Source organism: Athene noctua, chromosome 2 (genome assembly GCF_965140245.1).
Source record: "Athene noctua chromosome 2, bAthNoc1.hap1.1, whole genome shotgun sequence".
Taxonomy (NCBI): domain Eukaryota; kingdom Metazoa; phylum Chordata; class Aves; order Strigiformes; family Strigidae; genus Athene; species Athene noctua.
Window position 1 is genome coordinate 48514688 of NC_134038.1, and position 18244 is coordinate 48532931.

Consider the following 18244-nt stretch of genomic DNA (forward strand, 5'->3'; position numbering starts at 1 on the left):
AACAATATCAGAACCAGTAATACTAGATGATATTCAAGGTCTTTTCCAACCTAGATGATTCTGTGATTCTGTGATAAAAGTGGAATACCGGAAAAGCATGTGTCTATTAATACTCAGTTATTACAGTTAATACAGTAAATCAATAGTTTTAATACCTAAAAATAAAGCCGTAATAACACCACACCACATATAAAATAAAATTTAATGTGAGATAGTAACAAGACATAAAGATACAGTACATTTTTGCTACATAAACCCAAGTTCATGTCCATAGGGACCCTCTATATTGCAGTCAGCTGAAGCTTCAAATTTAAGCCATCTATGTATATAGTGGTTCAATGCTGTATTTTTATAGCTAGTTTTACACTCTGTTCAATAAAATAAATGACATACATCAAGTTACATAGCCGCTACTGGCAATTCAGAAACAATTTTGTGACAAAATGCATCATTCAGTCTATCCATCTATCTGATACCCATTGCAATAACTTCCATCAAAATATTACTGAAAAATCTCTGTTTCAGACCTGAAGGAGTAGAATTTCTCTCTCTCCTATGGAAGCACTTGCTGGGAAATTCTTTCATCTATGCTCTGCATCAAAGTGACAATCAGGAAATTCCATGGTGGCTATAGATGGTTGTTGTGTGTACCGTAATCTACTGTACATAGAAATGTTCCTGTTCGACATCTAGCAAGACTGGAGGCTAGAGTAAGCTCTTTCTGTTTAAGAGATCTTTTAAGTAAACCAGTGGGTTTGTTATTACTATCACTTACTTGGATCACTACTTCATTGATTAACCAATAATTTTCTATTTCTAGCTCTGGTGTTTACACCTCAACTGACTTAGGCTTTTTACATTTATGATACAAGAGTACTGATACGGAATCCCGCAGAGTGTTTGGAAGCTGTTTGCCTTTGAAGGAAGTGACGAGGTCCATCCCCTCAGCCTAAAGGATAAACTCTACTTGACCATGAGCTGTGCTGGATGAACAAAATAACTTGTCTCAGTTTTTTACCTAGCTAAAAGTTATTACTGAAACAAAATGAAGTTATCAATAAAGCCTATTGCGTAAAAACCATGGTGCAAGTATAGTGACTGAGACGAAACTGTATTTGGGGAAGGGGTGGGGGGAGCAGTTCTGTCTCTCCATTTTTTTCACCCTACGTATGTCTGGATAAACTCAACACACGTTAGCAAGAGAGCCCGGGATTCTTACGCAACCAGATCCCGCTGCCCTCTCAGGTGCACCCAGGCACGTCCTGGCCAGCTGCCAGCCTCCTGGCACACATCTTCCCATGGCTGAGAGCATTCTGCAGAGGAATGGAGACATCACTGATCTGACCGTAACTATCACCGAGCAACTTGAGATAACCAAGGTTAGTTGCTGAAGCAAGAAAGAACAGCTCCTTGACGCTTGTATTACCGACTTTTTAAATACCTTTTCCGTGCAATGGGCTTGAGAGAAAACTACTAATGGAGCGTCTAAATTATCACGTATGAATGCAGCAAAGTTGAAAGCGCAAGTGTAGCCAGATCTTCGGGCAGCGTGGAGAACTGTCGGGTCTGCCAGCCCCGACTCCCATATCCAACTGTTCTGCACTAAAAGCAGCTCAAGTACGACGAGATCCGCGCGTGGCTGCGCTCGGCAGAAGGGCTGTACCGGCTGCGGAGAGGAGGAGAGGGGCAGCACCACCGCTGAAGAGGGAGCACGGGCGGCGCAGGCCCGGCGGCGCAGCCCCCCCGGCGGGACACGGCCCTTCCCCCCCGTGTCCCGCCAAGGGCCGAGGTGGCGGGGTTCCACAAAGGTGTCCCCCGCCTGACGGCCGGGCACAACCGGCGCGCCTGGGAGGGTGGCGGCACGCCGGGCCCCCCTCACTCCTACCCAACGTCTCCTCCCCGACGGACCCGGGCCGCCTCGCGCCGCGCCGCTCCCCTCCCCCGCCCCGGCGATACCGAGGCTCGCCCCCCCGCCAGCCAATCGGGGGAGCGGACTCGCTTCTCCCCGGCCTCCCATTGGCCCGGTGCGCGGGGCGGCGCGCCCGCCCGCCCGCCGCAGTGGAGCGGAGGCCCTGCCGGCCGCCCCCCGGCCCTCTCCACCGGAGCGCGGGGCGGCGCGCGCCCGCCCGCCGCAGCTCTGCAGTCCGCTGCCGCCGCCGCCGCCGCCGCGCCGGGGCTCGCGCACGCTCCAACCGCCGCAGTAGCCGGGTCTCGGCGGGGCGGGGCCGGGCCGCGCCGCGCGGCTGCAGCGCGCTCCCCGCCGGTTGCGGGAGGAGGTGGGAGCGGCGGGGCCGGGCGCCGAGGTGACTGCCCGCCGGCAGCGGGGATGCTGTTGCCGCTGCTGCTGCTGCCGCCGCCGCCGCCGCCGCTTGTGAGGGGAGAGCGGCCGGCCGCGGCGCCCTGCGGCATGAGCAGCGGCGGGGACGTTCCCCGAGCCCCACGGCAGCGCTAGGGGCCCCTCCCCGCGCCGGCCGCCACCTGCGAGCCGCGGCGGTGGGCTCAGCCCGCCCGGAGGCGCAGCGCGAAGGAAGGCCGGCCCCGCCAGGGGGGCAGCCGGGCCGGCCACAGACCGCCGCCGCCCACCCGCCCTCCTCCTCCTCCTCGATCCGCGGCGCTGTCCCTGTGGCCCCCACCCGCCCGTCCGCTCCCGGGGAGGCGGCGGGGCGGAGGGAGAGGGCAAGCGGAGCCCCCTCGTCACCTCCTCGCTGCCCGGTCCATGGGAGGAGCGGGCCTCCCCTCTGTGGGAAGCGCCGCCGCGGCTCGCCGGGATTGAGCGGAGCGGCCGGCCGCCGGCGCGGAGGGAGGATGCCACTGCTCCGAAAGGTGCTGCGGGTCTCCAATCGCTCCATGCTCGCCTTCATCTTCTTTTTCTCCTTCTCCTCCTCCTGCCTCTACTTCATCTATGTGGCCCCCGGGATCGGTGAGTCGGGAGCCGCCCCCTCGGGGGTTGGGGGGGGGGGGGGCGCCGCGGCCCCCTCGGTGGGGCTCACCCGCCTCCCCCGGGCTGGCGGGGAGGGTACGGGCAGCGGCGGGTGAGGGGCGTCTCGGGTGTCGAAACGCGGGACACCCTGCCGAGGGTGGGGGTCAGGGCGACTGACGAGGGCCGTCGGTAACGTGTGTTAATCTCGCATCTTTGTTCTGTTGGTTTCAAACGCTCTAGAAGATTCATCTGCCATCGCGAGGTAGGTAGATGCTGTTCTTGCTTCCCAGGCCGGAAAAGTGAGGCAAAAAAGCATCTCCCCGTTTCATCATGTTGTAAATTAACGGTAGAAGCCAGCAAAGAACTGCAAAAATGCGTGCTGGAGTCGCTTGATTCCATTCATCTTTTAAATCATTAGTAACTGCATTAATAATAAAGCACGAGCAATCAGAAATTAAGAGCTAATGTGAATATTTGGTGTTTACTTATGTCCCTGAGATCTCTCTTCACAGGCTTTACAGCTTGTTAACTTCCACTTCTGAAAGAATCGCTTAAGAGGGGAGGCAGTTTAAGGAAAGCTACGTAAAATAACTCTGCAAGTCGGGGTCAGACAAAAAAATGTGCAGTTTTCCTTAGTTCACTCTTCCGTTTCTGTGAGACCATCATGTTTTTTCTCACTGGATAAGCCTTTCAGAAGTGGTTGGGCTTACCCCTGAGCGAAGGCCAGCGGTATCCTGTATGTTTCACAATGTTGGGTGTCTGTTGGCTGGGCAATGTTTTCCATTTTTCCAGGGAGTATTACCAATTTTTCCTGCACTTCTCCTTGCTTATCAGGTGCTGCCTAAATACCTGTAAAACCATCTCATTCTTTGTCCTCAGTGCTTAAAACTTCTTTGTCATTACTACGAAATATCCACATTGATTCGACCACCGAATCTTCAGGAATCGTTTCCTGTTGACTTGTGTATTTATGCTGTTCATCTTCCTCTTGTTCACAATTTTTTATTTGGTTTGTAAACCCTTTCAGGGTGCAGTTTCTTCTCCTATACCTCGAGCACTTCACACAATATTGACATGTCTCTCAGTTACTATTACAGTTCAAGTAAATATAAAAAAGTATTGGGGGAATATATCATGAGTTGGAGTTCTTGAGTTTTATGTCCATCAGTGTTTCCCTGCTGAAAGGGATGTAATTTTGTTTTCTAAGTGAGAGAACGATGCTGTCCATTTAGACATCTTAGTTCTATGAGATGCTAGCGTAATATCAGAGTAGACTTAAATTACAAGCAGTTGGTGTATGATTTAGAAAGCAAAGTGCAGTTTCCGCATCTTTGCTAACATCTTGCATAATATATGCTGCTGGAGTTTTACTTCATTATTTAAATGTTTCTTCTTCAACGGATATCTTCTTAGAAGTACATCTTCTTACTAAACAAGGTTTATGCAGTACCTTGTTCAGAACTGGAGCCTCTAGTGATAAGACTTTTCTTTCCTGACTTCATCTTGCTGCTCAGCTATTGGGGTTTACATGTCTGTTCAGTTTCCTTTGTACCAGAAGTGAAATGAAATCAATGCTTTGCACCAAAAGTGTTCATGGTGTAGGTTATTTAGGTGTGATCAACCTTAAGGAAAAAAATCATACTCAGACTGTTCTTTCTTGCTATCTCGGACATACATACTTCAGTTACACCTTTTGAGCTGTAGTTTAACAATAGAAAAATCTTCAGTAGTTATATGAGTTTGTGAAATTACAGCCCTTTCCAGCTACTTATCAATGGTGTGGTGCCCTAACTCTGTATGCAGTTGTGCTCTAAACTCATCCAGTTCAAACAAATCAAAACCCTACAATACAGGAGTTACTCTTTGTATGTGCCTCTTCTTGGATCCAGTTTGGAATGCTACCATGCTGTGCTGGTCTTACAGGGGGAGGAAACACAGAAAATGGTAAAGGGAAGGGAAGTAGGAAAGTTTTACGCTGGTAATCTCGGCCTGTCAGTTTGCAGATGTAATGATGATTTCCCAGGAATTTGCTCCTGGAAATGTTACTGTGTAGAATGGAGAGAAAGAAGGTCAAATATCTTGAAAGCAACCCACATCCTGGCAGCATTCATGGCGAAAATGTAAATTGTTAAGAATGGAAGATTTAAAAAAAAAAACAGTAACACCCCATCCCCCAAGACTATAGGCAGATGATTCATCTGATAATCCTATGCTGTGTGCTCAAGCCATCTGCATATTGCAATAGAAGAATAGAATATTTCAGTGTGTTTGCTCCTTTCCACTGAGTGTGATGAAATGGGTCAAAGCTGATTGTGTGTGAGGAGAGGAGGAGGGTTTAAGATTGCTTATGGAAGTTCAGCCACCTTACCTGTTAGCAGTTTTTTCATTATATATATTCTGCAGTTAAGTTGTAAGTGGTTGGGATCTGTCATAATTTATGTGTACAGCTACATTTTAGTGAAGATATTTTGGATCATCAGAACATTTCTTCCTCAGCAAGCTACAAGGTGCAGTGGCAGAGAGGAGAAAAGTTCCATGTTGTAGGGAACTGGAGCTGCTCCCTGTTCTTCCTGATGGTCAGAGGAACTGAAAAGAGAGGGAGAAGTTGGACTGCCAAATGTTTTATGGAGCAGCCGCAGTGTACTGAAAGGTGGGAGGGCAAAAATAAGTGGGTTATGTAGCAGAAGAGCTTCCTGAGATATCAAAGCTGAGTGAAAATTTGAATTCTTAAGGGCTGGTAGAGTGGAATTCCCTCTTAGCAAGCAGTTCATGGCTTATCAAAGGGAGGACATGTCTGCACAAGTAAGCCCTTAACACTGGGAGAATTCACAAAGAGGTCATCTCATTCTCTTTGTCCTTCACGCTAATTAGAAAATGGAGTTACTGCATTTTTTAGCAAAATTGCAGATTTTGTGACAAATGCAGTTCCGGTTGATTTGGAATACTGACAATTTGTTTAGAGGAAAAATCTTAATTACTTAAAGACTTTAATTATTCCTGTTTAACATTTAAATGTTTTTATTTGCACAATAATTACTTGTGTATCACTTTTTTTTTTTTTTTGTAGAGGCCTCTCAATGTTAGTTCTTTGGGAAATAGAAATTTTTTGTTATCCCATGTATTTCAAAATGAGGAGAGGAAAAGCATTTAAATTTCAGGTTTTCAGACACAGAACAGTGTTTTGAGACTAAGACATACAATTTTCCACATAATATAAAACCAGAGGTTTTATGTGGTTGAGAAGAATTTGTACACTATGTTGGGGTTGTTCATGTGCCTCCTTTCCCTTCTTCTGTAAGAACAGAAGATGGGATGAGGTAGAGATGGCTGTAACCCTGCCTCAGCAACCTGGGGGTCCTGTGATAGTGAGAGGATCTCAAACACAGAATCAGATGGATTTTGAATTGCTGATTAGAGAAGACAACTATTTTTCAGGTTTTCATTTTCCCTAGTTGAGTGGATGATTTGAAGCTAAACCTAGAGCAGTAGGATGGCAAGGTAAAATGGTAGAAAACATTTTAAATGTTTAAAATTAAAAAAAATTCTTTTTAAATTTTCAAATTATACTTCTACATCTCAGGTATTTGATGGAAGCAGACTAACAGGTGCTACTTCTCCAGAAAGACCACTTTTCTCACAGTACTACATGTGGTGCTCCTTCTCTGTTACATGAAATTAAAAGGTACAAACTGAAGTTGCTGGTTTTGAATTCGTCAGTGAAGATAGACTGTCATTCTGAAACTTCACTGGAAGTTACAAATATCCCTGTATATACTGCAGTTAGAGACTGAAGAAGCTAGCTGAGAGCAGGAATCTTTGGCACCAATATGTTCTTTTTCAGTGTTGTAGATAACAGCACTGATAAAAGGGACTTGGATAGTCGCTGTCTGGTGCTGACAGCTATTCAGAATGTTTACTTAGGTTGAAGTTTATGTTGTGGAAAGGATCCAAAGATGAGGAGAGTGAGACAAAGTAGCAAGGCAGTGGTAAACAAGAGAGGGCATTTGCTGATCTTATTTCACTGCCAAGCCAATCTGAGTACTGCCAGAGAATTTTTTTCTTTGCTTTTCCCTTTTTCCATCAGCATCATTACTGTAATCCCATTGGACAACATAACTGGTCTCAGAAAATTACCTCTTATTCATCTCTGGGTTACTCCTTTCTGTCTGACTCCATCAGAGAACCTGTACCAGATTGGGTGGGAGAGTACCTTAGAGCTCTCAATACTGTAGTCAGTTGCAGTCTAACTTGGCCAGCTTGGACGTGATGACCTTTGTAGTTCTCATAAGAACTGGTTATGGGACAGTGCAGTGATTAGGGAAGATGCAGTCTGTCTGATATCAGTAACTAGAAATCCTGAATGGTGGAATGAGATTGAGGAGGTAAAAAAACTCTACTGTTTCCTCTCTTCTGGTCTTCTGCTTCTCTTATTAAAACTTTACTACTTCTCTAGCAATCCTAACCAAAGGGCAGCTGTGCAGGCTAGGAGGAACTTTGAAACATCACGATTTGATATCAATCTATTTCCTGTTCTGTTAGGAAATAATTTTCCTAATAGGAAAGGGCGATATCACTTTTGGAACTTGTGCAGAAATGGAGGAAAGAGCTGAAAACGCTGTCAGCAAGGTAAATGGTTGCCAGGTGCTGAGCCCGTAGTTACAGGTACAGCCTTTGTGCTAATGTTTTTTTGTTCCTGGCATGTCTAGTAGTTGTGGTTTTTCTAAGGACTTGCTGGTTGATCATAGAGTAATTAAATTGGCAGGGACCTCTGGAAGTCATCTGATCCAAACTCCTGCTGAAAGCAGATCCTACTAGATCGGATTGCCCAGGGCCATGTCCAGTTGAGTTTTGAGGTAGTCAAGGGATGGAGATTTCGCAGTCTCTCTGGCGAACCCGTTCCAGTGTTTCACAACTGTGAGAAAACTGTAATACGAAATTGTAATTTCCCATCTTGCACTCTGTGTTCATTGCCTTGTATCTTTGTGTACCTCCAAGTGTTCAATTTAATCTTCTCTATACATTTCTATTACGTAGCTGAAGACAGCAAAAAAATTTATCCTTCCCTTAGTCATTCTACTTAAGACTGAGCAAACCCATTTCTTTGAGTTTCTATTCTGACATCATATACTCCGTTTTGGGACACAGTACCCCAAATATGGTTTCACAAATTGCTGAATAGCAAATACTTGCTCCTATTGATCTGCTGGTTATGCTGTTGCTAATACAGGCCAGCATACTGTTGTTTGCCACAGTGTTAGACGGGTGGTAACACCTTGTATGAGGGTTTTGCGATGAGTATGTTTTCAAGGCAGTAGGTTTATTGCAGCTAAAGGGCTGCACTGAAATAGAAATAATACAACTAGCCTGTTTAAAACAAAACCTGTGTTACTCCCCTCCTTTGATGCTGTGTGGAAATACCATGTGTTAAAAGGCTGACTGTTTCTGCAGGACGTGGTCGATGTTCATGGGTTTTTTTGCTGCTGTTGCCTTCTTTTACTCCTTTCCTAGGGAACTGATCTCATGGGTGTCTTACAAGCTTCTTGAGTGAATGAAACTTGTCTATCCCTTTGTTTCATAATTTCTGCAAGGGAAATGTCTGTACTATAGACCTGGTTGTTTGGGAGTTTTCAGCTATATTACTTTATTAAGGGTTCACATATTACTAAAGGCTTCATTTGGAGGCAAGTGTAATTTCATTAGCTGCAGTGGTCTTTTTCTTGTGCACATTGCACTTTTTCACTTCAGTTCCATGAATTGCAACCAAACCCTTTAACAGAGAATATTTAGTAAATTTTCTGCTAAATAGGGTCTTCCCTCTTGTGCAAAGAGGGGTATGAGGCTTACACATTCTTCTTCCTAATCATTGATCCAGTGATTTGAAGTTCCTTGGCATTCTGACTAATGGCTTGAGCTTCTTATGAACTCAGACAGTTTCCTGGATAAGTCTTCTGCCTTATTCTGGGAGGTGCAAAGATTTTTCCATGATGTTGGCCCAGCACAGTTGTTCCTAGCACCTGATGCTGAATAAATTATTGCAGTTCAGACATTCGCGACTGTCTTTCAAGTTTATCAGCAGATAAGCTTTGACTAAACATCCATATTTCTTTCTGAATCAGTTGTTTTGCATCTTTATCTGATAGTTTTCCTAAGGCTCTTTGGGTATACTTAGTTATTAGTCAGTGAACTTGCCTCTGTAAGATTTCATGGAGTATTCATTTTGTGGTGTTGCTCTTAGTTGGAAAAGGGGAAAAATACAAGCGCTTATGGTGTGCAGCTAACTTCACAAGGACAAAGTAGTTATGAGACCTCACGTGAAATGAATTTTCACTTAAGCCAGCCAGGAATTTGAATGTGGTGTTCTCATCCATTGAGGAGGAGAAACTGTATGCCCTGGAAACATTTATTTGAACTTTGGTGCTTTACTGACATGGCCAAAGCTCTAACCATTTCCACATCTGTCTGTGGTGAAAGATAGCTTATCTGCTGGCATTCCATTAATAACACTGTTTCTACAAGTGACTAGCTCTGCTTGCTTTTCTACAGCTCTTGGTCTGTTTTGGGTAATCCTTTGTATTCATATTATGCAATGGTATTATGGGGAGTAGCATGCGATGATTGTGCATTGTGTGGGATCCAGTGCTAGATTCTTGTGAATACAGCGCAGAGATTGGTTTCAGGACTTTCAGATATAAACTATACTTTTTTGCAGGGTAACCCCAATGGTCAGTTCACTTTCTTAAATCTGCAGTTGTCTTTTACCATTGCTTTATTGTGCATGTATTCCTTTTTATTTAATGATACTTGGAATATTTGATTTACAGATACTACAGTTTTCTATTTTTCTCAGTAACTGAACTCATTAAAACAAAATTCTTGAAGAGTTGGCAAGGTTTAGGCTTAAAATATCACTATAAAACCATTTGGTTGTTGATGTCCAAAGTCAGCCTGCCTATAACAGTCTTCACTGAACAAATGTCTTAATGAAATTTAATTATGAGTTTTAAAGTTGGAGTTGAATTTTGCTAAAATAGTAGAAATTCAAGGAAAAATATTTACTTTCCTGATTGAATCTGCCTTGATGGGAGTTGTATTGTTGCTGGTTACAACAATACTGTTTTGTAAATTTCTGTAGGATACTGTTTCAAAATTAGCTATTGAATTATTTCTGACTTGCTATATGATCAACTCCATAGCCTGAGATTGGAGGATAGACTAATATCAAATGTGTTAGAAATTGTACTGAATGTTTTATCATTTATCATGCTTAAAAATATTGCTAGAGAAATAAATTTTTATTTAAATGTTGTTTTTTCACCCATAAATGGAGACTTGATCAGTGAGATTTCCTCTTTTACTGGCTTCAATAAACAGTGAAATGACATTTATTCAATTCCTCAGGCTTGCAGTCAGAGGACTCATCCATTCAGCATGTCCTCTGTAGCAGTGAGTATACAGAGATTCTGGAGTGTTGAAAAAACACCACCACTAAAAGCAATTTTGAAGCCTTTCTGTTGTAGCTGATACAGATTTGTCCATCTGCATCATATGAATGATTACTGTTAGCCTCCAGAAACATGGGTAGTTTTTGGTGTTTTCAGTAGATTGAGTTGATCTGTATCTTTCTAATATATTTTTCTTACAAGGAGGTATACATATGCAGACTCAAATGCAGTCTCACCATCCCTATGAAATAAGTTTGGATTTATTGTTAAATTACAAATAGTGCAAAATTGGTATTAGATATTCAACAACAAATCAAGTAAAAAATGTTTCAAGGCATACAGTTTTCAGCTTTTCTCTGGTTGTTGCATATGTTTTAAAAACAACTTCTGAGTAACAACAAACGTGTAAAAATAAAATCCTGTGGAAGTTGAAGACTTACTATAGGATTTATCTGTTTACTGTAAATTTCAATTTGTGAATAGGACCGTGTACAGCAGTCTTATGTTACTTTGGGTATCATCCTTCACTGAATAATTGTTTACTGAATCTGTTTTAAGACTAAGGTGCCTGTCCTGTAGTTGTGGAAAGTATTCCTAGCTCCTAGAATTGTGACTGTGATGTTTTAGAAACAGTCTTCAGCTGAGCTCTACTTACTGTATATTTAGATTAGTTTGTAGAATTTAATCTTGAACACTTCTGTGTTAATTTTCCATGCATGAATTCTGCCAGTAGTGTATTTATAACTCTAGTATTGCTGAGAATAATACCATATAACCTTGAGATGAGATCCATGTGGGACTTGTTCTAGAAATGTCCCCCTGAGGTAATTCCCCATTTACAATTACTAGTGGAGAACTTTCTGTTAACCCATTCAAATCCCTGTCAGTTTTTATGCGATGTGTTGAATGCAATTTTCAGAAGCCCAGTGAAACCAGGTGTTGGCTAGCAAATGAGTAACTTTAAGGGCAGTGGTCATTTGAGGAGACCTATTTTCTGTAAAGCTGTGTTTATTGCATTTGAATTTTGCAACATCCCTGGATTCTCTAGAAAGTGTCTCTCTTATCTGAGCTTTTCAGTACTCCCCCCCCTCCCCCAGAAGATCAGTGTATAATGTTGCTACAGCTGCTCTGATGATCATCTTCTCACTTTTTAAGTATGGAGGATGTTTACTTTTTTTGCTAATTGCTTTGAAAGCGTTCTTGAGATAAGGCTTTTTCTTAAGTGTTCTTGTGTTTTAAGGGTTTTTTGTATGATAAAAAGCTTCATTTCTAAATGAAATTTGTGGTCTCCAAGTCTGTTCATTGTTTCTTTGATATTTAAGAAATCATAGTTCGTAATCTAATTAATGCTTTTCTGACTATCTCATTAAAATAATCGCAGTTCTTACTTCCTACTGTTCTCTAGAATGTTAGTCATTGATCCAGTTTAACTTCAGTTGTTCTGTTGTATACTCTACTATGTTAATTGCTTCTAAGTGCATGGCACATTGTTTTGGCTTTCCTTTGGTGTATGTGTACAGCATGATAAAATACTAAGTTTCTATACAAAACTGTGATTTGTGCTATTTCTGTGAAGCTAAGGGATGATAAACTAATGCAATATTGTGAGGAGTGCTTTAATTTTTGGTGTAGTGCTTGGAAGGAGCTTGACTCCCTAATGGAGAGTGATCTATGAATGTCTTTTTCTTTAAAAAAAGGTGTAGATAGTCCTCAGTTGAATATTTAAATAACAGGAAGCTAGCTGATGTAAAACATTGAGCCATTTTAACAGATGTTTTTATATTTTAAGAATTAATGCATTCCCCCTCAAAATGCTCTTGTTCTCAGTCTAACACATAAAACTATTAATAACTAGTGAGCTATAAAAACTGATCCATCTGATATTTTTAACATCTCTGAAATACAGGATGATCCCTTTAATGCCCTAATGTGCTTTATCAGAATGAGTTTTAAATAATGCCCTGAAACCAGGACTTTTGATGACTGACGTGTGGCTGTGTGTCCATGATTGCTGATACAGATCTGGATCAGTTACTGGTGAAAATTTAATCTGAATTAAGTATGAGCTAATGCTCACACCGAAGTTGTTTTAGGTGGAACACTGAGTATGGTATTTATTCCAAAGTGTCCTGTATGGGTGTGTTGTTTTATATCCGACACCGTACTTCCTATTTGCTTATTTCATAAATGATGTGACAGTCTGGATTATATGTTTCTTGAACCAGAAGTGCTGTTTCTTTCTTATTTACTAGGGACCATGTATAAGGAGAATATGAATAAAACTACTTCTAGGTGATTACATTGTTAGTTGTTTTTTTTTGGTTAAATGTGAAATTTTGCCTTCCTGGTTTGTGCATTGCCTTGCACTGTGACAAAAGAGGTGGTTGGTACAAACACAGAAAGACAATAGTGGAAGGAAATCACAGAATAGATGAGATTGGATGGGACCTATAAAGGTCATCTGTTTAACCCCCCTGCTTAGGCAGGGTCACCTGGAGCCCATTGCCCAGGACTGTGTTCAGATGGCTTTAGAGTATCTCTGAGGGTAGAGACTCCACAACCTCCATGGGCAACCGGTGCCAGCACTGGGTCACCCTCACTGTAGTGTTTCCTGGTCCCACGTGGGACCTCCTGTGTTTCAAGTTGTGCCCATTGCCTCTGGACCTGTCACTGGGCACCACTGAAAAGAGCCTGGCTCTGTCGTCTTTGCACACTTCCTTCATATGCATTTTATAGATATACACCTACCCTTTACATAGATTAATAAGACCCCCTTCATCTTCTCCAGGCTGAGCAGTCCTAGCTCTCTCACCCTTTCCTCATAGGAAAGATGTTCCAGACCCTTCATCATGTTCATGGCCCTTTGTTGGAGTCTTTCAAATATGTCCACATCTCTGTTCTACGGTGGAGCCCAGAACTGGACACAGTCCTCCAGGTGTGATTTCACCAGTGCTGAGTGAGGGCTGGGAAGGATCATGTCGACCTGCTGGCAACATTTGTCCTAATGCAGCCCAGGATGCCATTGGCCGCCTTTGCAGCAGTGGCACATTGCTGGTTTATACTCAACTTATGTCCACCAGGACCCTGAGGGCCTTCTCTCTCTGCCAAGCTGCTTTCCAGCTGGGCTGCCCCCAGCATATATTGGTGCCTTGGGTTGTTCTGCCCCAGGTGCAGAACTTTGCACTCCTCTTTGTTGAAATTCATGAGGTTCCTGTCAGCCCATTTCTCTAGCCTGTTGAGGTCTTTCTGGATGGCAGCACAGCCCTCTGGCATAACTTATCCTGGTTTTGTATCATAAACAAACTTTCTGAGGGTACACTCTACCCCATCATCCATATCACTAATGAAGATGTTAAACAGGCCTGGACCCAAAATTGACCCCTGGGGTAGTACACCTTTAGTCACTGGCCTCCAACTAGACATCATGTCACTTATCCTTGACCTTTGGGCCCAGTCCATCAGTTTTTGATCCACCTCACTTTTTTGCTCATCCAGCCTGTACATGAACAGCTTGCCTATAAGGATCTTAGGGGATACAGTGTGAAAGTCCTTACTGAAGTCCTGATAGACAATGTCCACTACTCTCTCCTTATCTACCAGGCCAGTTGTTTGTTACAGAAGTTCCTGAAGTTGGTCAAGCATAACTTTACCTTGGTGAAGCTGTGTTGACTACTCCTGATGATTTTCTTATTGTTCATGTATCTGAAAAATGGTTTCCAGGATTAGCTGCTCCATCACCTTCCCAGGGGTTGAGATGAGGGTGAGAGGCCTGTAGTTCCCTGGGTCTTCTTTCTTGTCCTTCTTGAAGATAGGAGTGATATTTTATTTCCTTCAGTCCTCGGGCACTTCTCCCAGTTGCCATGATTGATCAAAGACTGTCAGGAGTGGCCTCACAATGACATCTGCCAGCTCCCTCAGTACTCGTGGGTATATCCCATCAGGGCCCACAGACTTACATATGTCTGGTTTGCTTAAATATTCTCTGACCTGATCATCTTCCTTACTCCAGCCTTTCTCCCTGTTCTCTGAGACTAGGGATTCCTGAAGGCCTGCAGTACTGAGCAATGAGTCCACATTTTCCCTATTAGTCTGTTACCTATGTACTTAATAGAAACTCGTCTTGTCTTTGACATCTATGGCTAGATGCAATTCCATTTGTGCTCTAGCTTTTCTAACTGCATCCCTGGATGCTTGGACATTGTTTCTGTATTCCTCCTAGGCTACCTCCCTTTGCTTCCACCTTCTGAATGCTTCATTTTTGTGTTTGAGTTTGGCTGGGAGCTCCTCGTTCATCTGTGTAGGCCTTGTGGGATTTTTGCCTGGTTCATATTTATTGGCATGGAGTCTCTTGAGCTTGAAGGTGGTGATCCTTGAGTACTATCCAGCTTTCCTACCTGCCTCTTCCTTCAGGAGCCTTATCCCATGGGACTCTTCGGAGCAGATCTTTGAAGAGGCCAGTCTGCTCTCTTGAAGTCCAGGGCTGTGAGCTTGCTTTTCCTTCTACTTCCTATCCCCAGGATCCTCAGCTCCACCACTTCATGGTCACTGCAGCCAGGGCTGCCTTTGATCTTCATGCTTGCAATGAGCCCTTCCTTCTTGGTTAGTATGAGGTCCAGCATAGCACCTCCCCCTGTTGGATCCTATATCACTTGTGTTAGAAGTTACCATTAATGCACTCCAGGAACCTCCTGGTTTGCTTATATCTTTCTGTGTTGTCCCTCTGGCAGATATTGGCATGGTTGAAGTCCCCAATGAGGACCAGGGCCTGTGAATGTGAAGCTGTTTTCCTGTCTGTCTGTAGAGGGCATGTTGTTGGTGGACTGTAGGGGGACAATAGCAGACACTTCCTATACTGTCTTAATCAGAATCCTAACCCATAAGTTCCCTGTTGGCTTCTCACCCTTCCTCCCAGAGCATGACCGCTGACTGAATTGGATGAGGGAGTTGGTGCATCCCATTCCCCTTCAGTGCATGTGCAGAACCCATGCTTCACCTTTTCCTCGTTTGTCATGCAAATGAGTTTGTGGAATACATGCGTCTCTTGGTCTAATATGCTAATCAACTGATAAGATGAACTTAAGAGATGACAGAAAACTTCGCTGTGTGTGCACCCACCACCCAAGATTACTGGACTTGAGACAACGCTGGAACCTGGAGTGGTGATCTGGACTCTTTCTCTCTTTTTCTTTTGTTTCCTTCCTTTCTTAAAGATTTGTAAAAGGATAGTAAGCAATGTGGTCTCTTATAAGTTTAAGCTGTTTCTACCGCAAGGAAAACATCTTAAGTGGTCATCTGGTGTCGTTTCACCTTAATTTAACCCAAGAGGATCACAGAACCTTTATGACTCTCTGGGCTCCGAGTCGTAACACCATACGGTGTGCACTAGCATACAGTCACTTGAGGGATTTGTGACCAAAACAGTGTTGACAAATACAGTGGTTTAGCTATTGCTACACAGTGTTTGCACAGTGTCAAGGATTTTGTTTCCCACTCTGTCCCACGCAGCATGTAGGCTGGGGGTGGGCAAGAGGTTGGGAGGGAATGCAGCTGGCTCGGCTGACCATAGTGACCAAAGAGATAATTCTATACCAAGTAATGTCAAGCTCAGCAATAAAACTGGTGTCTTTTTTGTTTCCCCCCAAAGTAGCTGTTGCTTAGGGGCTGCAGGGCATCTGTCTCCTAGTGGTGAGTTTGGCTGCGTTGGTTTGGTTTTGTTCTTGTTTTTTGCCCTTCTGATTCTTTCCCCCATCCCACTGAAGGGGAGTGAGCAAGCAACTGGATGGGGGCTTACCTGCATCCAGGTCAACCTACCACACCTAATATATGTGAATTAAGATTATGTTTCTATAAACCTGCTGTTCTGTGGTGTTAAAAACTCAAGTGGTTTTGGCTTTTGGTACCATCTTAGAAAGGACGATGTAGCACACAATCTTCTAGAGGTTATCTCTGAAATCTGTATTTACTACCTGATTTGTATTAAGAAAGAACTTTTAGTGTTGGAATAGGAAGATATTGAAGAGAAGATCCATATAGTAATATGTGGGGAAAGAGAAGGAAGGATACCAATTTGATAGATGTTAAAGTTTGAAGAAAGTAATTTTTTGTTAATTAGGAAAATTTTGTCCTATTTGAAAGGCAAAAATCCACTTTATTTTACTTTCTGGGAAGCCCTGATTTTTAAAATTGTTTGAAGGTAAATAATTGTTCTTGGAGGAATAGATCAAATTGATTTTATGCAATTCCTAAAGGAGAAGATTTCTTAAGTAGGTATCTTCATATATGAACTCAAGAATTGTACCAACTGCCTGAAATGTTTAAAACAGACACCCTAAAAAGCCAGAATTTGAATGGAAAATTATGAATGTCAGAAATTGGAACCCCAGAGTGCTACTTTAAAGTGAATTGGGTTAAAATTTTGATAAGTTTTTGTGCAAGTTTTCTGTCAGAATAGCTGCATATCTGTTGTCTTGGATCCCAGTAAGAATCATTCTTGTTGGATTTTCTACCTCTGGCATCAGGCCAAGGTTGTCAGTTTTTGTTTTGTTTCTGTTTTAGTGGCTGGGGGGTCATGAGACAACTTCAGGATCCTAGCAGCTGAGTAACTTTTTCACACATGTAAACTCTTGTTAACTAAAACAGCTAGTCATGCTGGCCAAGAACTTGAGAATTGCACGCCATGCATAGCACCTGACATGTTCAGAGCCCGTCTTGTAAGTGATAGTATTCTTTGTTTTAATACAGAGTTCTTTGAAAGCTAGGAGAGTCTCTCCATTCATTCTTTTAGAAACAAAACCATTGCTACAGAGTTTGTAAATAATATTCTTTAAAAGATTATGTTGGTATTTGTATCTCTGTGGGTGTCAGTAGTATTGTTTGCTAATGTGGTGGAACTAGTCACTGTATTTTCCTCTGGAAATGCCCCAGTCCTTTATAAATGGTTCTCTGTAGCTCTAGTCTCTTTGTGTTGGGCTGTAAGAAGATAATAACTGATCTGGAGTTATTTGTGTCATGCCACTGGTGCTGGGTCATCTGATGAAGTGGAGTTCCTGAGATAATTTTCAAATTTTCTTCAATATCTTTAGGCCATATTATTCTTAATCTGTTGTTGTTCTAGTATATTTAGTTCTTTCCTCCAAAGTCTCAGAGAATTTTTGGGGTAGAGTGGTTACTAGTTACAGCAAGCCAAATATCTGCCAGTCAGATGGTTGCTAACACAAGTGCAGTGACAGATGATCCTGTTCATCTTCTCTGCTATCCAGAGTAAAAAGTGTTCTACAAAGGGAATTTGTCTTTCCCTTTATATTATTTTTTGGGCTCTGTGAGTCCTGGATAGGCATTTGTTTATTTAGTCATAAATGCAGCTTCTTTTTCAAATTACTTACTCTCTTCTGTTTAGGACAAAAAATTGTTTTAAGTTTAGATTTGGGGCTTTGAGTGCAAGGCTGAAACAGAGGAATATTTCATGCTGTTGTTACAGTTGCTTAATTACCCAGAATGTTGATTTACTCACCCTTGCTGCCTATAATAAATATTTCACATATAATTATCAAACATTAATACTTTGAGATTGTCAGTAATTTGTAGCAGTTAAATAGTGAAACAGCTGTTGGGAGTGAATGAATAGCAGTACATTTTCACTGCAAGTTGTGTTAACTAATGAGTAAAAAGGGGAACTACTCTCTGGGACTAAAAGATTTTCTAGACATTTTTTGTCCTATATTGCTGTGATGTATATATAGATGCATATATGAGGAATGTATCTACATATGAAAACCTTTTTATTGATAAATTCAGTTATTTCTTGGCACTGCCAGTTGTTTTTTGTAAGTTAAAGAGAAATGAAAGTGTCGTATAAAGTGTGTATTGACATTTTATAATTTGG

General features: G+C 42.6%; 1 protein-coding gene across 1 annotated transcript in view; it reads left to right on the forward strand.

Annotated features, from left to right (window-relative positions):
- The first annotated feature begins 2190 nt into the window (after nucleotides 1-2190).
- B4GALT6 (beta-1,4-galactosyltransferase 6) overlaps nucleotides 2191-18244 on the forward strand; it is a 33325-nt gene continuing 17271 nt past the window's right edge. Inside the window, exon 1 of the mRNA XM_074899030.1 lies at nucleotides 2191-2920. Within this exon, the coding sequence (XP_074755131.1) occupies nucleotides 2806-2920 (115 nt within the window). The 5' untranslated portion in view covers nucleotides 2191-2805. The remainder of the gene's footprint in view (nucleotides 2921-18244) is intronic.